This window comes from Alosa alosa, chromosome 15 (genome assembly GCF_017589495.1).
Source record: "Alosa alosa isolate M-15738 ecotype Scorff River chromosome 15, AALO_Geno_1.1, whole genome shotgun sequence".
NCBI classification, from domain to species: Eukaryota; Metazoa; Chordata; class Actinopteri; order Clupeiformes; family Clupeidae; genus Alosa; species Alosa alosa.
The window spans coordinates 5221881-5240548 of record NC_063203.1 but is presented as its reverse complement, the minus strand read 5'-3'; the positions used below and the strand labels follow the sequence as shown (position 1 = coordinate 5240548).

The 18668-nt window shown below is 46.6% G+C and overlaps 2 protein-coding genes across 2 annotated transcripts; one reads left to right on the top strand and one right to left on the bottom strand.

Annotated features, from left to right (window-relative positions):
• dhx34 (DEAH (Asp-Glu-Ala-His) box polypeptide 34) lies at window positions 1-8279 on the top strand. Its single transcript, XM_048265179.1, has 15 exons — window positions 1-1175; window positions 1304-1615; window positions 1821-2075; window positions 2355-2457; window positions 2718-2935; window positions 3111-3285; window positions 3939-4132; window positions 4362-4559; window positions 5326-5499; window positions 6048-6153; window positions 6275-6381; window positions 6520-6762; window positions 7375-7560; window positions 7652-7799; window positions 7978-8279. Exons 1-15 carry the CDS (start codon window positions 483-485, stop codon window positions 8115-8117), a joined length of 3252 nt encoding a protein of 1083 aa, XP_048121136.1. The 5' UTR covers window positions 1-482; the 3' UTR covers window positions 8118-8279.
• Window positions 8280-11366: 3087 nt separating this feature from the next.
• On the bottom strand, window positions 11367-17522 carry spred3 (sprouty related EVH1 domain containing 3). Its single transcript, XM_048264859.1, has 6 exons — window positions 17293-17522; window positions 14364-14514; window positions 13991-14159; window positions 13660-13721; window positions 12505-12672; window positions 11367-12365 (listed from the first exon to the last, which is right to left on the bottom strand). Exons 1-6 carry the CDS (start codon window positions 17301-17303, stop codon window positions 11367-11369), a joined length of 1560 nt encoding a protein of 519 aa, XP_048120816.1. The 5' UTR covers window positions 17304-17522.
• Window positions 17523-18668: the final 1146 nt, after the last annotated feature.

Below are 18668 nucleotides of genomic sequence, written 5' to 3'. Positions count from 1 at the left end.
CTGCAAACAAATCAGAGGAGAAGAAGAATTCTTACTGATGTAGCTTCTTGAATTCAAAAGTTTGTGGACACTACTAGACAAAGTAATTACATGCAGACCCACCATTTCTTCTGATCTGGGTAGGAAAATCAGTAGCAACTAAACTAGTTCGAGAGTATGATGCTATCATGTGATGTATGCAGTGGTCAGTGAATTCAAGCCAACAAGCTGAACATACAGTCAACGAGCTAACGTTAGCTAGCCAATGTGGAGGTCCTGCCCTGTGTAACCTTACCACTTCATTTAATTATTTAAATCAAATTGTCCGTCTAGGCAACTTTAACACACGTTAGACAATATATATACTCCACTGTGTCTGCTAGTAGGCTAAGCTAGCTGATTCTGTGTCTGATAGTTATATGTGTCCTGATTGATGATGTCCCCGAAGGATTGAATGAGTAGGCCTAGCTGAGCTCTGTAGGTTAAAACTTCTTATCTATGAGATGGCATCAGAGAAGAGGGAGGAGAGGTGGGACTGGGACAGCCCTCGGTGTCGCGCACAACTAGATGAAATATTTTTCCGCCAACATGACTACATCCAAGCTGGTAGTCAAGAGCACAAAGATTTCTGGGCATTCTTTGAGCGTTTCCAGCGGTTCAAAGCCAAGAGGCAGATGTCAGGGTCAAAAGACAATAAAGACATTGACCCAAAGTGCAGCAAAAGTCGTAAGAGTGGGTCTGTAGACTTGGGATTGCCCAAGGAATATGATGCTCGGTACAGAATCAGCACATCAGTGTACACCAAGGATGTGGAGGAGAAACTGGAGAGTTGTGGACATCGACAACGACAAACTGCCTCAGGCCCAGGCAAACAGGAGATCACAGACTGCCGCTTGGCCCTACTACATTTCCTGGACTTCACCCAGAGGCAGAGCTTCAACAAGCTGGCCAAACTCCGTCAGGAGCAAAGGAATCTACCTATTTTCCATTACCGAGACAGGATTGTGGAGCTGGTGAAAGCCAACTCAGTGGTTGTAGTGGCAGGGGACACAGGTTGTGGAAAGTCCACCCAGGTGCCCCAATACCTGCTTGCGTCTGGATTTAATAACATTGCCTGCACACAGCCACGTCGCATTGCATGTATATCCCTCGCCAAACGTGTCAGCTTTGAGAGTTTGAACCAGTATGGCTCCAAGGTATGAAGTTGTTCCTTAACAAATCAGAACATTTATAAAAAATATTGAAACTTTTTACAGCATGAATTAGGCTCACATTCAGAAGAACTCATTGTGGAAATCTCACTCACCACTCTCTTTTCTTGTAGGTTGGGTACCAGATCCGCTTTGAGACCACACGTACACTGGCTACCAAGCTTCTGTTTCTGACTGAGGGGCTGCTGCTGAGGCAGATCCAGCAGGAGCCGTTGCTGGGTCAGTACCAGGTGCTGATAGTGGATGAGGTGCACGAGAGGCATCTGCACTGTGACTTCCTGCTGGGGGTCTTGCGAGCGCTCATCGGCGCGAGGTCAGATCTACGACTGGTGCTCATGTCTGCCACCATCAATATCAAGCTCTTTTCTGAGTACTTTCGTGGGGCACCTGTGCTGCAGGTGCCAGGCAGGCTCTTTCCCATACAGGTATGTAGAATGCCATATATCCATCTTTTGTAACTGACTGCATTATGTCTGAAGCTTTGAATAAGCATCCTATTTGCTGTGTCTCTGTATGTCTCTGTATGTTACTGCAAAATAGTCATTATTGATCTCAGTTTAATTATAGTGCTGTTGTTGAGTAGCTGTAGCCATTTAGGTAATGTGGTGTCTGTGCATGTGTTTTGGGTAGGTGATCTATCAGCCCATCCCTCCGGAGGAGCAGGTCTCCCGCTCGGAGAAGCTGGACCCACGGCCATTTCTGCGTGTGCTCCAGGGGATTGATCAGCGGTACCCTCCAGAGGAGCGGGGGGACCTGCTGCTGTTCCTCAGCGGCGTGGCTGAGATCTCCGCCGTGCTAGAGGCCTGCCAGGCGTATGCCACACACACGCAGCGCTGGATCGTCCTCCCCCTCCACAGCACCCTCTCGCTGGCTCAGCAGGATAAGGTGTGCTGTCAACAAACCAAAGGGCCATGTTGAGCCTAAATCTAGAAATGTTGTTTGACATTTTGTTTACAGTTTAAATTGACCTATTTGACTTCTGAACACGAAACATTAAAATGTGAAAGTTCAAAGAAAAAACTATCCACCTGGTACTTTTGTTAGGTTTGTCAAACAGTGTCACTTGTTTTAGGATGGAATAAATATAGATTATAAAAATGTAAATCTTGATGCAATAGAAAGTAACTTAAACCTTTAACACATTTCTGTGTTTTCCCCTTCTAGGTTTTTGATATAGCCCCCCCTGCTGTAAGAAAATGTATCATCTCCACGAACATAGCTGAGACTTCAGTTACCATTGATGGAGTAAGATTTGTAGTGGATTCAGGTGGGTGTCTTAGTGGATGGAGGGGTAAAATCATTTAACAAATCCTTTGGGTGAGTGAAATGGCTATAGTACTAGTACACTATGTTGTGCTCAGAGGATTTCTCTCCGAAGAGTTGAAATGTTAATTCAATTCTCTGTTTAGAAACTACTGTTATGAATGAACTACTATTATGAATGAACTACTGTTATGAATGAACCACATGAAATGCTTGTGTATTGCAAAGTTGAAAACATGCTTCTACCCCACTACGACCTCTCAGGTAAGGTGAAGGAGATGAGTTTTGACCCAAAGGCGAAGATGCAGCGTCTGCAGGAGTTCTGGATCAGCAGGGCCAGCTCTGAGCAGAGGAAAGGTCGAGCGGGCCGCACTGGGCCCGGGGTCTGCTACCGATTATACGCCGAGTCTGATTATGATGCCTTTGCTCCCTACCCTGTCCCAGAGATCCACAGGGTGGCACTAGACTCCCTGGTGCTTCAGGTACATTTCCTGTAGTGTGATCAACTCTTCTGAAACTGCTCAGATTATCTTATTATAAGTTGTTAGTACAGAACATAAATGTGTATGTATACTATGAATTAATGGTTGATATAGGTCCATCCCTTTTGTATCAGCAACTTGCGTTGTGTTCTTGTTTTTGGTGCATGTTTTGCAGATGAAGAGTATGGGCCTGGGTGACCCGTGCTCCTTCTCCTTTATTGACCCCCCGCCTGCCTCCAGTATCCAGACGGCTATGACGTACCTGAGAGAGCAAGGGGCATTGGATGTCTCCGGAGAGCTCACCACCATTGGGAGCCTACTGTCCCAGCTACCTGTGGACGTAGTCATTGGTGAGGAGAGTTATTACAGTTTGCATCCTTATATACTAAGTTGGACGCATACCATCATCTTGACCGTTCAAAGTGTAGATAAAAGAGCTTGGCCGACTGAACTCCTAACGAGCTGGAGTATTGTGTCCATTTAAAGGCTCTCAGAGTGGTGAGAGGTTGTTGATGTTACACACGTTCCCACTTGTGTACTTGTGTGCTCCCAGAGCAACATGCTGATTGGCTGAAATGGTTTGTCTTGGTCCAAGCTACTTGTTGTTTCCCCATTTACAGAGCTAGGACTGTGCACAAACTCATGCACACACAGAACAGACTGCTAGAGAGTGAGCAGCAATTCACTTTGACTTTGACAAAAAGTGTAGTGGATCTGATCAGAATCGCAAACTCTACCTGTAACTGATAACCTGTAACCACTTTTGTAATGAGTTACAAAAATGTATTTCTAAAGAAACCGGTTCATTCAAGCTGTTATGGTTCAACCTCAAATACTTTATGTGTGTGTGTGTGTGTGTGTGTGTGTGTGTGTGTGTGTGTGTGTGTGTGTGTGTGTGTGTGTGTGTGTGTGTGTGTGTGTGTGTGTGTGTGTGTGTGTGTGTGTGTGTGTGTGTGTGTGTGTGTGTGTGTGTGTGTGTGTGTGTGTGTGTGTGTGTACTCAGGGAAGATGCTGGTGCTGGGGTCTCTGTTTAATCTGCTGGAGCCGGTGTTGACAGTTGCAGCAGCACTTAGTGTTCAGTCTCCATTTTTGCGAAGTGCTCAGCACAACCCAGACTGCTCTACAGCACGCCAGCCCCTCCACAGCAACCATGGAGACCCCTTCACTCTCCTCAACACCTTCAACGCCTGGGTGCAGGTCGGTCTTCAGCACTACAGTAATCTACAGTGATCTCCGCCGTGCAGTGAACAGTAGTTTGCTACTGTTGTACTTTTTGATATCCTCATTGAAAATATCATTGAATTCCTCTCTGAGGGCTGAAAGACAGCTAGGATTCCAGTAAACAACCTTATTTGACCACCCAGTGTTGCATTGAGGTGTTGTAGTGTAGTGATCACTTGGCCTTACCTGATCTGCGTTTTCCCAGGTGAAGGGTGAGCGTGGTGGTGGCTCCAGGAAGTGGTGCAGGAGGCGTGGCCTGGAAGAGCAGAGACTGTACGAGATGGTCAACCTGCGCAGACAGTTTAAGGTACGGCACACCCTTTGTGTAGTATGTGTGTGCATGTGCTTTTGTAGGTGGTTAACTAATAACATGATCGTGTATTCTATCAGTTTGTCATCTATTGACCTATTATAAATTAATAAATGCTGCATCTTGGATGCTGTTAGAGGTATTAACTACGTATGCATAGACTGAGTATAGTTTAGAAACATGTACATTGCGTGTGTGCATTTCTAATTCTTTGGTCTACATGCATTGTTGTGTGTGTGACTGTGTGTGTGACTGTGTGTGTGCGTGCGTGCGTGCGTGCGTGCGTGCGTGTGTGTGTGTGTGTCTTGTCTCTCTGTGTGTGTGTGCGTGCGTGCGTGCGTGCGTGCGTGCGTGCGTGCGTGCGTGCGTGCGTGCGTGCGTGCGTGCGTGCGTGCGTGCGTGCGTGCGTGCGTGCGTGCGTGCGTGCGTGCGTGCGTGCGTGCGTGCGTGCGTGCGTGCGTGCGTGCGTGCGTGCGTGCGTGCGTGCGTGCGTGCGTGCGTGCGTGCGTGCGTGCGTGCGTGCGTGCGTGCGTGCGTGCGTGCGTGCGTGCGTGCGTGCGTGCGTGCGTGCGTGCGTGCGTGCGTGCGTGCGTGCGTGCGTGCGTGCGTGCGTGCGTGCGTGCGTGCGTGCGTGCGTGCGTGCGTGCGTGCGTGCGTGCGTGCGTGCGTGCGTGCGTGCGTGCGTGCGTGCGTGCGTGCGTGCGTGCGTGCGTGCGTGCGTGCGTGCGTGCGTGCGTGCGTGCGTGCGTGCGTGCGTGCGTGCGTGCGTGCGTGAGCGTGCGTGAGCGTGCGTGCGTGCGTGTGTCTGTGTGAGCGTGCGTGCGTGCGTGCGTGTCTTTTGGCGGTTCCCTTCATGTAGGAGGTGAAATTTAAGCTGCGTCACAATGTTGACCAGCTACAGGAGGTGGCCAGTGCCAGTCAGGACCTCTCGTCGCGCCAGCAGGCCCTGCTCAAGCTGCTGCTGTGCCGTGGGCTCTACCCCCAGCTGGCTTTGCCCGACGAGCACAACGCCAACCGCAAGGACTCCGAGCAGGTCTGCCCAGTCACACCTACACAGACGCACTTTCAGTAACACAGTTATAAACATGACTCATTTATTATGAACATTTACTCGCCTTAACATTGCAAAGTATTGGTTGAAGAATCTATTTGGATAGTCTTGATGTGGTTATGGTGCTTCATTGTAACTCCATGTTGACTATGACTATGATCTAGCATTATGTTATGGGCTGTCTCGGATCAGTACTACAAACCTATTGTTTTTTATCGTGATTTTTTCGACAGCCCGGCACAGTATGTGGGGAGTTTGTTCAAATACAGCTTAAGTTGTGCCTTTTTATTTGGTAAATTGATCTGAAATTCTGAAAATAAGATTCAAGGACAGCAACAGGCTTTAGTTTTTAGATTCTTTCTTTCTTTCTTAGATACTGAATCTTATTTCCATTTAAAAATGTAAAAGAATGAAGATACTGTAAAATGATTGACTACAAGTATCTAAGAGAGCCACTAGGGTGAACAGTTCAAGATAAGTATAGAATGTACTGGTTCCAGTCTTAGATGTCTGAGTTTGTGTTTTTGCAGATATTCCACACAAGAAACAAGCAAGGGGTGGTAATCCATCCCACCAGTGTGTTTGCCAGTGACCCAGAGGTGCTGCAAGTTCCTGAACAGGAGAGTATCCAGCCTGGTAAATGAGACCATCAAAACACTTTCACACCTTCTGCAACATCTGGACATTACATTGTGTTCAACATATCACACACACATGTTGACACTGGTTTTTAATCTGAATCACTTTCTCTTGGCAGGGGTAGATAAAGGCCAGAGCAGTAGACACCAGCTGCTGGCCTTCGTCACTTTGCTGGAGACCAACAAGCCATATGTGTCCAACTGTGTCAGAGTTCCAGCACTGCAGGTGAGACACAAATCACCCCAGATCGCCAATGATCCTCCCCTGTGCCTGTTTAGCATAATCTGGAAAATTGCACATTTTGAGAAGTAAGTGAATTGAATTGAATGTCATGTTATGTAAACTGCTAACGGCCCTTGCCAGGCTCTGCTTTTGGTGGCGAACTCTCTGGACAGTAATGGCGAGTGCACGCGGCTGGTGGTTGACGGCTGGCTGGAGCTGTGTCTGGGGGACGGGCAGAGGAGCCTGGCCGTCCTCTCGTCTGCGCTGGAGCTGCGCGCCGAGTGGGAGCGCCTCCTGCAGGCTCAGCTCAGCAAGCGCAGGCCATCCGCCCGGGACCTGGGGCGCCTGGGTGATCGTCTGGTGCGCTTCTTGCTCTACACCGAGGTGAGAACGCCATTTTAAAGTCGATTATTTTTTACGCTGTTGCAGGGTTGTGCACAATTCGAATTGCAATTCTGCTTCCTGTTTGCTACCTCAATTGAAATGCAAGTGAAATTCAAGAATTGAATTGGAATTTAAGAGCCAGTTTCAATTCAATTCTGGAATTTTGCACAAGCCTGCGCTGTAGACCAATTTCATCACCACAGACTACCAGAAGAGCCAGGCCAGGGACCATTGGAAACAGCCTCACACCAACAGCATGATCTTTTTGGTTGTCACTCACAAATATATTATGTACATCTTCAGAGTACTTGAAGTGCACTTCTGTGAATCATCAGGCAACTGAATTTCATTGTGATCCTATCTCTTGGAGGAAGACAAATTAAGCTTGGAAATCAACTAGTTTCACAACTACCCAAAACAGACATTGTTTATCATCAGTTAGGTGTGCTGGTTCAGAGTCTGTGCTAGCTGTGTCTAAGATCTAATTGCTCTCAACTCAGTCTCTTAAAATGGTTTCTCTTGCTGTTATTGTTGAGGCTCCGTTCATTCCTCTCCAGCCGCCTGTTTATCCACAAGACCATGCAGCACGCTAAGCACATTGCTCTTCTTCAGGTGAATTACAGCGTGCGGCGCCTCACATCTCTCCAGGCCCAGAACCTGTACGTGGGGCCCCAGCGGGACCCGGCTGCTTCGGACGTCCAGGCGCTCAGCTCCGTCTTCCCTGGGGTGGAGCCCAAGCCTGACCCCATCAAGGGAGGACTTCGCGTCAGCAGCTACTTCACCTACAACTGCCTCAGCGTAAGTGGTCCTGTCTCTGCTTCTGGGTGGTAGCCAGCAGGAACAAAGGACACATGTAACGTTGCCTTTGCTTTTGTGTTGTTGGTGGCAGGACCCGACTGACCTTTACAGTGAGTGTCTGCGCACGTTTTGGACCTGCCCGTACTGCGCCCTCTACATGCCCTTCACACCACTGGAACGCATGAAGCACCAGACCACCTGCAAACCCCCAGAGGAGCAGACTGCGCAGGAGGACGAGGGTGTGTGTGTGTGTGTGTGTGTGTGTTTTTTCCGTGTTGACATTACTGCAGAATTACATAACATCAAATGAATGAACAGTAACAGAATGCTGTGGTTTAAATGAATAAGCTGAAGTGTAGATGACCGATGTGCCGTCCTGCTTGTCCAGATATGATTCTCAACCCAATCTCTCCCCAGAGTGTGAAAGTGAGAAGGCCGCTGCGTCGTCTTCCTCTTCCCTGACTCGCCTCTACCACTGTGATATCTGCGACAAGGACTTGACCCTCACGTCCACCGAGATTCTCAAACACAAGAGGCAGCACGCGATCACAAGTTAAGAAATACTGCTGCCAAACACTATTGTGCGTCCAGGCTGCAGGTGGTTAAAGCAGAAGAAACTGGACCACTGGATGCAACTGGGTGGAGAAAGTGTGGACCACATGCCTTGTGTGATGTTATGTGTAATGTTGTTCTAAAATACAAGAATATGTTTTTTAAGAGATTATTTCCAAGTTTCATTGTATCCATATGATGTGTCATCATAATACCATGCGGCATTATGTTGGTTTGTTTCTTAGTAACACTATACACCAATTTGCCACTTTTTAAAATATGCTTTTACCAGGGAACTAGTTTTGGCATTTTGATGTGACGTCCCCACCAGCTATCCAGGATTATGTACTTTATAGTTTGTGGTGTTTCGTGGAACACATCACGAAAATGATAGAAAACCTTTCACAGCACAAAATTGCAGACTGTATTGCCAATAGACCATAGCAATGCCAGCAAGGCTCTGGGTAGCTCACAAGTTTTTAGACCAAAACTATGTACTGCTGCTTTAAGTCATTACATTCATTGAGAATTTTTAGCCCTACAGTATGAGAGCCCACTGTCACCACCTAGTGGGCAGTCATGGCTGGTGTTTAGTGTATGCAGTCATTCACAAACACTGAGGCTAAAGCCTTAAGGTACACTAAAACAGAAGACCTCATATAATGAGAAATGCTTACACTGTTAGTCTCTCCAGGGAAACGTTCATGCCAAAGCCTCCAGGCATGTTAAAGGATTATTGATTGAAGCATTTAGTTTTTGCCTCTTGTGCCGATAGACAGTAACTTGTGCAAGTGTTGACGGATTTGACAGGTCTAACATGATATACAGTACATCATAGAGGTTACTCTTGCTTTAACTTCTTAGGAGTAAAAACATGCACACAATATTGAGAGAGCAAACATTTCATTAAAATATAGAGTGAGGGTTTAATTAATGATACAAACCCACGATATGTAACACCTCAAAGCAGCACATTGGCACAAAGTCAGAGAAGTAAGACAGCACAGAAAATAAAAACCCGTTTCCAAAAATAAATAAAGAATCAGAATAAATATCTCCATAAATAAATAAACAGGTAATATTTTTCATTAATTACTGTCAACTCAGAAATACATATTAAAATATGCACATTAGCAGAAATAAATTACTCAAATAAAAGAGTACTTTACGTACGTACTTACTTGGAAATGATTATTGATTAATTAAATCAAAAGGCACATTTATTTAAGATGTAAGGATGGGGCCTTCTAGAATGATCTCAGCAAGGTTCTGATTTTCCCTCTTTTTGTGTTTCATAGTGTGCACTAACTGTGCACTGTGTGTTTATTCAGCTTGTGTGTATGTGTGTTTGGGTGTGATTATCAGAGATATGGCAGCACTGTGAGACAGTGTATTGTCAACAGTGTATTGCACTGTTGTGTCACTCGTGATCCTCTTGGTCCAGCATCGGAAGGAGGTGGTCTACAACAAGTACAGTCTGACACAGCTCGTGTCTGTGCGCTGACTAGCACTGCAACCTGTCACTCGGGCCTAGAACACAATCACTCTAATATAAAGTGATGTACATCATCTGACTAATACAATTGTGTAACCTTGGACACAGTGCATGACTTGAACACTGTCTTAGTGCAGGGGTCTGTGTCGTGTTAAAATACATCCCAGTGGTAGAGGTGTTAATTTCTTGTGATTGTAGCCCCCCCCCCCCCCTCCCCCCAAATGAATTAGTTACCTATTCCAACAATACTAGCAGTACTCATTCCCAAATAACCAACTAAAGGTTATGTGCTGTAGGATAGGTCAAAAGGTTACATAGCAGCTTTGAGAAATGATGTTTAAAGCAATGTAACTAGAAAATGATAATCATATCCTGCTGAGATCCCCATCAGTTCCACAGACTGGTATGCCTGAACAAGTTGCACTCAGTGAGGCCTGGATGAGAATTTTAAGCCACCTTTTTAGTTGCCTTAGACTCTGACTCATGGATGGTGTGGACTGGATTAAAACACCACAACCAGGGTTCTTTTTTTACCGTTCCCAGAGAACTGTTCTGAGTGACATGTCCAATGCACGGACCCTGCTCTGTCTCTCTGTGTCCAGCTATGAGGATTTTGGGCCCGGGCGGCTTCCTGTTCTTAATCTGTTTACACATGATACATCATGCCATTGTTCATTGCACGCTACCTCTACGCTTCATACATGTTGACTGTAGGTCACTGAGTCTAGAGGGTATTTCTGAATGAGTCGTCTTTTTTCTATTTTGGAACAGTAATGTGTTGTGGCATCTTCCCATCCCACCCAGTGCATTTTTTGATGAGTCAGGTTAAACTGCCTCAACAAAGGTAATTGGTCTGTTTTTTTGTCTTTGTAACCATGCTATCAACACACATAAATAGTACACAAGTTCCCATGGCCCCCTCTGTGCTGTGGTCTTACTCAGTAGCCCAAAGACAGCACAGGAAGCGGACCACTGCACAGAACACCACTCCTCATCCCTCCAGATAACCCACTCTCAAACATGAGGTAAAACTTAGTAAATAGGAGGTAAAGGGGATTGTGTTTGCCATATTAACTTATAAAATAAATGATTCCAAATCAAATAAATAGAATTGAGTCAGAAATCGTCCCCCAGTGTTTTCTGTGTTTGTGTGTGTGAGAAGGGAAGGGTAATCTGTCAAGATCACAAACGTCAAAGGAAATATACCCATAAAATGGCAAGAATACTAATAAACATTTGTTTTTTGTGTTTTCATCCTGAGATGAAAGAAATGAGAAACAAACTTCATGACTGAAACAGTTTACACATCATTACCACTTCCTCTACAACTCTCCCTCTACTCCCAAAGTGACCATTTGACCCAGCCAATAATCAGTTAGCTCAGAGAGGCATCTGGGATAGTAGAACTCAATTGCCCACATCTATAGGCAGGCCAGTGCCCTACGGGCACATATAGAGTTAACAATGGAATGCAGCACGAAGCCATGGGGTGGAGATGTGGTGGATGGGAACGAGGTCTGGCACTCCAGCTGGGAAGGACTCGCGTCTTTCTCACAGTTCTCTGTGCTCGCTCTCTTCTCGTCTCGTCTCGTCTCCCAAGCCTGACGCAGCCTGAAAACAAACCCTTGGATCCCGCCGAAACACACCTCCGCCGATCCCACTGACATCTCTCTCCATCTCCATCTCTCTCTCTCTCTCTTTCTGTCCAGGCCCCGCCCGTGCCACCGCTCCCCCCACACCCACCCCCCCACCCCGCCCCTTACCGCACCGCCTTGTGCTTGCCGCCGCAGCAGCCGCACCTCTCGCCGCAGCGCAGGCAGGCGCGGAGCGGGAGGTAGCAGCACATGCAGGGCACGAAGAGCGAGAGCGCCAGCAGCGCCAGCCAGCGGGCGCAGCACAGCGGGTGCGGCCGGCCGCCCAGCGAGTCCTCGCACGAGCACGGCTCCCAGAACTCCCCCTCCGAGTCTGACATGCAGTGGTAGAGCAGGCTCTCGGCGCACCACACGCACGTCCACTGCCGCAGGCAGTGCAGCGCCGGGTCGGGCGCGTCGCGGCAGCGGCCCCGGCCGTTCTCGGAGGCGCTGAAGACCGAGCGGCAGTAGACGCAGCGCGACGAGCACGATGGCAGGCCCTGGGGGCACGGGCTGTCCTCGTCGGGCGAGATGGCGTCTCCCCCGGCGACGCTGCTACCACTCCCGCCGCCTCTCCTGTGAGTCCGAGAGCGGGGCGTGGCCAGCGAGGTGTGGATGCAGCACGGCGAGGGCGAGCCCTTACCCGTCTCCTGGGGCGACCCCCCCGTCGGAGACATTCCTGACGTGGCGTTGGGCATGGCTGTGCAGGTGGGCGAGGACAGGTGCCGGCCGGAGCCCTTGGGGTCCAGGGAGATGGTGACCTCGCAGCCGGCCGTGCCCACGCCGGCCAGCTCCTTCTCGAAGCGCACCACGCACACCTCCTTCTCCGGCCCGGTCCCGACGACCACGCCTCCCGTGAGACCTCCCACCTTGGTCTGCGTGGCCCCGGCACACCGGTAGTCCTCGTACCCGCGCGAGCCCCACAGGTCCTTACAGGGGTCCAGGTTGCGCAGGTCGCCCTCCTCCAGGAGAGAGATGGTGGGGGAGAGTGGGGACAGTGGGGAGGAGGGGGGAGGCGCCAGGGGAGGGGTGGCTGGGGCGGGGGTAGGGGGCGGTGGCGCTGGGGGGTTCAGCACCGCCGTCACCTGGCAAACATGCTGCTGCAGCACCACTGGCCGTGTGTGGATCTGAAGGGGAAAGGAGACAAAATGAGCTACCAACACATGCAGGCTAATCCAACCTCCTCAAAATGATGTCCGAATCTCTATGGGATTCCAATAAATTATAAAGTAGGAGTTTTTGTTTGTGTGCTTGTTCATTGGTTACCTGAGCAGGGGTCGTCTGTGTGGTAACAGCATGCCCTGATCCATAGCCAAAGTCCTCTGTGGCAGATCGCACAAAGCATGTAGAGGACGACTCGCTAGTCACTATGGTGATGGGCTTGGGCAGCATCTCCTTCCTACTATTAGAGGACGACTCACTGCCTGTATGAGACTGACACAGACTGCAAGTCATCACACTCATACACTCCCTTATAGCCATAGTGCATATATGACACTGACACAGACTACAACTCATCATCATACTGACACACTTCCTCATAGCTCACTGCATATATGAGACTGGCACAGACTGCAAGTCAACATACTCACACTTCCTCATAGCTCACTGCATATATGAGACTGGCACAGATTGCAAGTCAACATACTCACACACTTCCTCATAGCTCACTGCATATATGAGACTGACACAGACTGCAAGTCAACACACTTCCTCGTACTGACAGACCACAAGTTAGCACACTCATACTCTTCCTCATACTGGCACAGACTGCAAGTCATCACACCTATACACTTCTTCATAGCTCACTGCATATATGAGACTAACACAGACTGCAAGTCATCACACGCATACACTTCCTCATACTGCAACAGACTGCAAGTCATCAAATTTGTACACTTTCTCATTTGTACACTTCCTCAACTGCATGTATGAGACTAACAAAGATGGTAAATGACTGTATTTATTTAAGGCTTCTGTATAAGGCAGAGGTTCTACTCCACTTCAGTCTCCAGTCTCCAACAGTCTCTATCTTGCTCACTTTCAAAGTATCTTGAGAGTAAGAGCTCACTGGCTCATAGAAGTTCATATCTGTAAATAGGATTCACTAAACTGAGCTAGTGTGAAAGCTTTGTAGATATGTCCCCCTCCAATTACACTGAGGGTTTCAGGAGCTATTCTTATTATCGTATTCTAATGAGAGTGCCCTCAAAACAGGACTTTCCTTAAGTGTAAAAAGTCTAAACATTAGATTTCTCTACCTCCACCTCCTGACCAGAACAACAGCAAACACTACTACACTGAAATGACAGGTTGGAGTACAATTCTGCATAAATGTGTTAGTATAGTATAATAACATTTCTAATCAAAATGTTCATGACTTCTGGAATAAAAATGGGTGACAGTCAAAAAGGTACTCACTGCTTGACCGTCATCTTCTGTGTCACCCTCCTCTGGAGTCGAGGAAGAGGGAGAGTCTGATCCTACAAAACAAGAGAAAGAATGATGAAGAAGAAGTGGTATGAAAGTGTACCTATTTGTACCTCAAATAATTCTACCCCTGAACAATAATGTAATAAATGTTGGTTAATCTTAAGTAAAACACTTCAAGTTGTAGCAACTGGAGCACACCAGGTTCACAACAGATGCCCTGATAATGCAGCTTTGTTGAGCCCTATTTGACACCATAAACAACACACGTCTTTCCAGCTCCTTTATTTGTCCTTGCTAATTGAAGACCATCTGTCTGTACCTCTCTCCAGTTTGTCAAGGACACTTTGAAGGCCTCGCTCAAAGGAGATGGCTTCAGCAGGACTCTGGAAAGTCAGACCAAACTTCCTGTCTTCCACCCGCCAGTGATGGAAAATGGGGTTCACCTTGTTGTACACCAGGCCCCTCTGCACAGCACACTCCAGCACGGGCTGCACAAATGGGGAAGGAGGAGAAGGTTACTAAGCCATTAGAAATAGAGGCATCTGGATAGGCCAGACACCTTCAGCAAGACACAGACTGGGTTATGAAGGGGGTGATTCCTGTGGTGGGGACTGAGAGTTTTTGGAAAGGAACAAGAAAAAAAAAGGCTTTGTAATCAGAGGACAGGCCTTAACACACACGCACACACTCACTGCTCGATCGTGCAGCCGCTCTCCGTGTATGATGTACTCTCTCCTCCCCCGTCCTTTACAGATGACCACATGACTAAGGCCACCACCTCCAAGGGGCACCCACCCGCCGCTAGAGTCATCTCGTGTCAAGACCAATGCACGAACACGCACACTGTTGAGAAAGAAAGAGGAGTTAGTGCAGCAGCTGGCTAAACACTGAACTGAACACCAGCAGAGGCCACATCTAAAACAGCTTACACTTTCAATTACTATTCATATGAATGAGCTTTGTCATAACATGGAATGGTAACTTTCCTGTAGACTCGGCTGTATGCTGCTAGAAAGCCATTTGAGATCCAGCCATAAAAAAAGAGAAATGCTTCATTCTCTGAGAGCACTCTGCTGCAAAGAAACTGTTATCACAAGTAATTCATAATAAAACAATACAAAGACAATGGTTGTGAAAAGCTCAGGCCAAATATGCAGTCCACGTATTCACATATGTTGATATTTCTTATCAAAATGGTGATAGGTGGCAGTGGTACCATATGATTGCTATTTGGAGAGACATAAGAGACATATGATCTTAACAGTAACATTATCCTTTTAAGCCACACAAATGAACAACATCAGCCTGTGTAATTGGGGGCCTAGCAAGTTTCATGATTGAACCTCAACACTGGGTCAGAGTTGCATCCATGCATGTAACGCTTGTTTTTAAAAAATGAGGTACCGTTGGAATCCTTGGATTAAGTTGAGTTCAACACACCCCGTCACGTCAGTTTCTGCAAAATTAGATTTTCTCCCAAATCGGATTTTTATCAGAAACACAAAAATGTTTTCATAGGTCACACATTTTATCCATTTTCCACTGAATTTGTCAAAGATGATCTTCAAACCAGGCCTCACTTGATTTGCGAATATGTTCACCCAATATAGCCTATCAAAAGTGGTGGCCAAGTCACCAAACAGGAAGTGAGCTCATAGCAATGTATTGATGTATCAAAACCAAACTTGGTAAATGGATGGACTAAGGACCCGATTGTGAGGATGCACAAGAAAGTTTGCATCATTTGGCGTCTAGGGGGACTATATTAGGCAAAAACTCATTTTAGCGAATACCTGTTGATGAGCTTGCAAGAAAAATACAATTCTACATTGAAATGGTGACAGTATTGGATTTTATAGAAAACACAAAAAAGTTTTCATAGCTCACCAATTTGGCAATTTTTTCATGGAATTTGACATAAATTATCTTCAGGTCAAGCCCAATATTAACCAATCAAAATTTGCGAGGGCACCAAACAGGAAGTGAGGTCATAACTTGATCAATCTTTAATCCACTGCCCTGAAACTGGTTGAGTGCTTGACACCTTGCCCTTGGCATAAAAAAACATAAAGTTTCCATGGCAACCGTGTTAGCTAGGCTGCTAGGCCCCACATTGCTGCTTACAGCTATATTTGGATGTGGTTTGGTATGAATTATTCTGTCGGGGAAAACACAATCAGTGGGGACACCTTCATTTCAATGAGATAGAGCAGAGTAATTTTTTAATGGACGATCACGTGGTCAAGGTAAATCTAATCTCATTTAAAAAGCAGCGACACAAATAAAACGCAGCGATGATCTCTCAACTACACATCACAAACGAAAACGGCAAACTGCATAAAGGCGCATCGTAGAACTGAGACATATGTGCAGGTTCTTTTGTTCAACACCGCATTAGTAAAGCAAATGGAAATGACTAGGGATGGGAAAGAGAAACTGCGATTGCCTCTGGAGCGAATGACCGGGAGGAAGGTGGAGGAAAGAATGAGTGCATTTCTCACAGAGATGTATCAATGAACGCGCCCATCGCCATACGAGGCCTGTGGATCTCCTAAAGCCTTATGGCGGTTCTCTATTTTAGCGATGTAGCGTTTACCGAAAGCTATTTCGTGCTCATGGCCTTTGCTAAACAAGTTTTATTTAATACCAATGACAATATTGTTTCAACAATTGTAATAAATTGCGTTATCTTATCTCCACCTATCGCCAGTTCTGCGCGCGGGCGCGCGCACGTACACACACACACACACAGAGTGTGTGTGTGTGTGTGTGTGTGTGTGAGAGAGAGAGAGAGGGAAAAAAGAGAGGGAGGGAGATATACACACAATCCAACACCTCTTATTTTATGAATGAAATACAATAAAACTGGCTGATTCAATCGGATGTGCTGTAACACGGAAATCAACTACCATCGACTATAAAGAAGAAATGAGTGGGTGAGAGGGGAGATGGAGAAAGCGAGAGTTGGGGGGTGGGGGGCGACATGAGAAAAAGAAAGGAGGAGGGGGTTGAGAAGCGGGTGAGAGGGAAAAAAATCACATTTCATTCATAAAGTTTGGCTTTAAAAATCATAATGAAAGCCGAGGCGCGTTGATAAAAATCATAACACTATCACCCGCGCGCTACACCTTTCAGTGACGGTTTGCCTTCCTGCGACGTGGGTAGAAAACTCGCCATATTTTGTCCATTTCTTCAACACATTTGTAGATTCACGGATGTATTTAATGGTTAAGAGGAGAAGTCTTCACACCTCCTCCTGACTGCTATGTGCCAATTCCCATTGCGTATTATGGCCAAAACACAAACTATCCCCGTGTTTGTCTTTGAAGTGGCAAAGAAGCTCCTTTTTACATCTCCACTATGTAGTTGTCATTTAGAACTCGAACCATATAAGTACGTATTTACCACACATTGATACACCCTGGAGAACAGGGTGTATACTGCCGATACTAGCCTACGTAATATTTATTACCAACAATATAATTGTATGTGTAGAATTGTGGTTGATCGTATGGCGGGGTTTCAGTTATGACAAAGGAACAGAGCACCATTAGTCTATCTTCGATGCATGTCTCTGTGTTCAATTTTGTGCTTTGGCAAATAAAAAATGTGAAGACTTACTCGCCCTCCATGACTTGGTGTTGCCCGTTGCTTCGAGCTTGTGCCCCCCGGTCTCCTTTTTTAATCCCCCCTCTCGGCTCACACTCGACTCCTTTCCCTCACTCCCGTTGTCTGTCGGTCCCTCTGGCTGCTCTCATGTTCGTCTCTTTTTACTTTCCACCTTTATGTCGTTTTGGTGTATCAGGATGGGCTCGAGGTTGCAGCAGCCATTTTCCGCTGGCAGCGGCAGCATCCTCCCTCCCTCACCCTCCCTCACCCTCTCTCAATTACTCCCACCCTGTTTCTTGTCCTCATACTCTACCTGCCGCCTTCCTTTCAGACTAGATACCGTTAAACCGCCTCACACAGTCTCTCACAACATAGACTCCACAGGGTTGGCACTTAAGGCAAGTCGAGAATCTAAATTTCTACAAGGCGATCAATGAATGTATTTTCTTACACCAAAGCCACTGACCCAAACGTGCGTTACTGCGGGAAACATAACGCCACAGGCAGATTAGACAGATAGCCTGTGTAGGCGACAGAAATATTAATCTATGATGAATGCATATGACCTGATGATTAATTAGCCTTCTTGCAATGTCACGTTTTGATATGAGATAGCCTGACCTACGAGTGGCTATAGAAACGGCACGTCCATCGGCATAAGCTAGGCTACTATGCACACATATTGTTCAAAACTACGAGATAGGGTAATATATGTACTGTCATTATGTCTAATGAAAAATCACTTGTTTGTTGTCGGCTGTGCAGAAAGCCATTGAGGGACAGAAAAGAGATTTCTGTTTCAGCACTACGGACAGCTCCTTCTCATGTCACTCACTCGCTGATGCACGAAGGGGAGCCATGATAATGTTTTTACTAGCTCGTGCCTTGTGTCCATTCATTCAAAACTCATTCATGTTCAAAGCACTGACTGAAACACGCCTAGTGTTAGAGAAGGTTAGGTCTGCATAACTTTGCTCAATTAACGAGTTATTTGGGTGTCACATAAGCCAATATTTTAATCGGAGAAGCAATAGTAAAATATATTGAGGCCTTTCAAAAAGCGAATTTTCTTAGCTCTGTTCTCATGAAGTCTGTCAAGGCTTATAATGGCATGCTCATCAAACTGGAAATGTTTTTTTTTTTTTTTTTTTAAAAAAAAAATCTATATGGGCCAAACTAGACTACAATAGGCTACTGTCCACCAAACTTTGTGTTCAGGACATTTATGTTGTTTTTGGTAAAATAAACTTTTAAACTTTTCTGCTCGACTTGGGTGCAGTAGCCACGACTTGCAGGCCTGGCCTACAGTGCAGTCTTACAAAGGCCGTGAAAGCGAAATAAGATTCTAGAGCACTCTTGAACCGTTGGTTGAGATCTGTGTCTGTTTT